Raw genomic sequence first — 4,783 nt, forward strand, 5'->3', positions numbered from 1 at the left:
TTATTTTTATTTTTTTTTTTTTTCTTATTAAATTATTATTAATTTATTTATTAAAGATTATATTTTTTAACACAATATTTTTTTTTTTTCCCCCCCTTTTTTTTTTTTTTTTTTTTTTTCTTTTGTCATATACTCTATATTTGTTATTTATATTATTCTTATATGATAAAAAAATAATATATATTTTTTATTTATTTTCCAGTTAATAAATAAAAAAAAAAAAAAACACTTTCCCTATTTTTTTATCGTTGGGGTTAAAAAAAAAATTTATCCATCTCATTTTTTTTCCGTTTTATTAATATATAAAAATAAATGTCTTAATTTTGTGAATGAGAAAACACAACTGAAAATAATTATAACTAAAAAAGAATCACATATATTAAGGACATATATAAATATATATATATATATATATTAAAATATATAACTTTATCATATTATTTGTTCGTATTAAACATATAAAAAAATATGAATATTCTCTAACAATAAAAATAAATATTGGTAGAACTTTAAAAATTATATGTTGTTTTGCTTAAATAAATAAATATAAATTTGAAAACATAATAAATAATTTTGTCATAACCTTTTAAAATTTATTATTTTATGATATTCCTAAATTATAGAATATAAATAACAAGATGTCATATATATAAATATAAAGAATATATTTTAAAACATATTTTATATGTATAATAAAAAGTAAAATATAGAAATATTATATATTATATATTATATTATATACCGATTTAAAAAAAAAAATTATATAAATAAATATATATATTTTTATTTTTATATATATACAAAAATATCAACTTTATAAAAGATACAACTGAAATTTAAAAAATACAAAAAATATATAATACATATATATATATTATATTTCAGTTTTTAAAAAATATGAATTTTCAAATCTTTTTATAAGATTTATAATATATATATATATAATAAGAATTTCATAAGGTATTCAATTTATTTTATTCTTTTCCCCCTCTACATTTCATATATATATTATTATAAAGATTATAAAATACGTACAACCCGTTCATATTTTTATAGGGTTAACATACAAATAAATTATTATATATAAATATATATTTATATGGGTACAGTATTTTTTTCCCCACTACCAACTATTTATTTATTTTTTTTTTTTTTTTGTTACCATATTTAAGATTTTATCATTTTAGGAAAGTAAAAAAAAAAAAAAAAAACATTTATATATATCATATATTTATAGGATAAATTTTCTTAATCCAAAGGGTTTTTTTTTTTTTATAATTATTATACAAAAAAAAAAAAAAACAAAAAAAGAGTATGATACATATATAAATGAAATATATAATAAGCATATAATATATATATATATATAATAATAATAATAATAAGTTTCATTATTATTATTAATAAAATCATATATTATATTATTTATAATATATTGATATTGTTAAAATTTAAAAATAAATTTACATATAATATATTTATATATATATAATTTTTTTCTTTTTTTTATATAAATATATTTCTTTATTTTTTTTTATTTTTAATTAACCACATAAATAAATATAATTATAGATCAAAAAAAAAAAAAAAAAAAAAATTGGTGCCTTAAAATATATTTAAATAGTACACGTTAACATAACAATAATATAAATATACAACTGAAAATATGTTTATGTTATATATATGAATATACATTACGATAATATAAAAAGAAAATAATTTATATGAGAAAATATTTATACCACCAGAAAAAACTTAAAAAATCATACAAAAAATAATGATACATATTTTTTATAAGACAGCCATATGTACTCTCTTAATCTGGACAACATTGTTTTATTCTAATAAAGTAAGAAAGAAAAAAAAAAAAAAAAATTAGAAAAAATTACAAATGCAATATATGCAAATATTTTTAATTATATATATATATATATATATATATATATATATTTATTTATTTATTTATGTATCATTTTATTTTTCCAACACATATATATATATATATATATATATATATATATATATATAACATATACTGATTTATTATTATTATTATTATTACTTTTTAGAATTTAAAATGTAATTTTTATTATGATAACAACAATTTATCAACATATATTATAAAGCATGACAGATTATTGTCAGAATTTCAATCGAACTTTCTAGGGGGAGGATATAGTGCAGCTTTAAAATTAGTAAATAGTAAAAAATCAGGAACAAATCTAAATATAAGGAATAATTCAGAAAATAACAGTACAAATACAAAATTACCAGCAAATAGTAGTACATCTACAAATATAAATACAAAGTTAGCAGGAAATAGTAGTACAACTACAAGTACTACCAAAGTAACAGAAAATAATAAAACAAATATAAAATCAACAGGAATCAGTAGTTCAACTATAAATACAAATTTAACAGATAATGCTAATGCAACCAAAAAAACAACAGAAAATATTATTACAACTCAAACCTTAACAGGAAATAATACTACAATCACAAATACATCCTCAACACAACATAATAATAGTATTAATACAAATACAAGTTCAACAGATAATAGTAATACTAGTACAAATTTAACCGATAGTACTAGTATAACTAAAAAGTTAATTGGTAATATAAACACAACACAAGATTCAACAGCAAGTACTATTACAAATACAACATCAACAGATAATAATAATAATACAAATATAATATCAACGGAAAATAATAATACAAATATATCATCAACAGATAATGATAATACAAAAATAACATCAACAGATAATGATAATACAAAAATAACATCAACAGATAATGATAATACAGACACAAAAGTATCGGATAATAATAATAATACAAATACAATATCAACAGAAAATAATAATACAGACACAAAAGTATCGGATAATAATAATAATACAAATACAATATCAACAGAAAATATTAACACAGACATAGATATAGCGGATAATAATAATATAAATACAATATCAACAGAGAATAATAATACAAATACAATATCAACAGATAATAATAACACAGAAATAGATGTAACGGATAATAATAATAATACAGATACAACATCGACAGATAATAATAATGTAAATACAACATCAACAGATAATAATAATACATATACAATATCAACAGATAATAATAATACATATACAATATCAACAGATAATAGTAATACAAAAATAACATCAACAGATAATAATAATAATACTAATACAATATCAACAAATAATAATAATACAGATACAATATCAACAGAAAATAATAACACAGACACAAAAGTATCGGATAATAATAATAATGACACAAGTACAATGTCAACAGATAATAATAATAATAATACAAATACTATATCAGAAGAAAATAATTATACAAACCAATATGTCTTTGCTAATAATGAAGATGAAACAAGTTCAGATGATGAAATAAATAATGATTCAAATAATAATTCAGAAGAAAAAGAAAATATTAAATCAATGATTAACGCTTATTTAGACAAGCTAGATTTAGAAACTGTTCGTAAAATATATTCAGATATAAGTACATGTATTGAAAATAAAAATAATACCATTAATAAAGCGGCACATTTAAAAAAAAATTTTAAAAATATGTATAATATAATTAAATTCATAATGGTTATATATATTGCTTTTAATTGGAGTGAAGTAATATATAAATATGCAGGAAAATTAATTCTAGCTTTTGCTTTATATATGTTAATTAATTAAATAATCTATATAGTTTTTATGTACTAAATAAATATATATATATATATATATATTTATGCCTTTTACCCAATTATGCTTATACTATATTTTATGTAATACTTTATTATTCTTATACACCTTTGTATATATATATAATTAAACATATATATATTTTTTTTCTGATTTGTATAAATTTCATTAGTATATATTGTTTTATATGTGCACAATTTACTTTTATATATTTTTTTTATTTTTTTTTATAAAAACCCATTTGGACAATAAATAATCTCATGGTAATTATACCTTCTATTTAAAAAAAAAAAAAAAAAAAATTCATTTAATAATTACCGTATTTATTCTTTAATATGAAATGTATTCCGAAGAATAAAATGATATATAAATATAAAAATATATATATATCATAAATAAGGGATAAAAAAAAAAAAAAAAAATTATTTAACATTAACTTATATATATATATATATATATATTTTTTTTTCTTTTTTGTAATAATTAAGGGAAATAAAAAATTAATTTTTAACATATATAAAGAAATAATTATAAATAAATTACTTTATATATATATTACAAAATACTACTAAAATAAAATGAAAATAATATATACATAATATTATTATATATATCATATTAATTTTCATATTTCTTGTATATTTTTAAAATAAACTAAATTCTTTTTAATCACAATTTTTTTGGATAAGCATATTTACATATATATTAAGAATACTATAATTAATATATATATATATATATTATATTTTTTTATCCATTTATATAACAATATTTCTTTTTTTTTTTTTTTTGATATAAAAAGCAACTATAATACTCAATATACAATAATCTTTTATATAATTATATATATACATACATATGCATATATGTAAATTTATTGTATATACAATTCTCATAAATAGGAAAATGAAAAAAAAAAAAAAAAAAAAAAAAAAAAAAAAAAAAAAAAAAAAAAAAAAAAAAAAAAAAAAAAAAAAAAAAAAAAAAAAAAAAAAAAAAAAAAAAAAAAAAAAAAAAAAAAATATAAATAATAATATTTTATT

General features: G+C 15.5%; 1 protein-coding gene across 1 annotated transcript; it reads left to right on the forward strand.

Annotated features, from left to right (window-relative positions):
* Window positions 1–1,777: 1,777 nt before the first annotated feature.
* PGSY75_0702300 (sporozoite threonine and asparagine-rich protein) lies at window positions 1,778–3,731 on the forward strand (the record flags this gene model as incomplete). Its single annotated transcript, XM_018784896.1, has 2 exons — window positions 1,778–1,849; window positions 2,070–3,731. The coding sequence occupies 2 exons, from the start codon at window positions 1,778–1,780 to the stop codon at window positions 3,729–3,731; spliced, it is 1,734 nt and encodes a 577-aa protein (XP_018642397.1).
* Between the last annotated feature and the right edge of the window lie 1,052 nt (window positions 3,732–4,783).

The sequence above is a fragment of the Plasmodium gaboni genome, chromosome 7 (assembly GCF_001602025.1).
Source record: "Plasmodium gaboni strain SY75 chromosome 7, whole genome shotgun sequence".
NCBI classification, from domain to species: Eukaryota; Apicomplexa; class Aconoidasida; order Haemosporida; family Plasmodiidae; genus Plasmodium; species Plasmodium gaboni.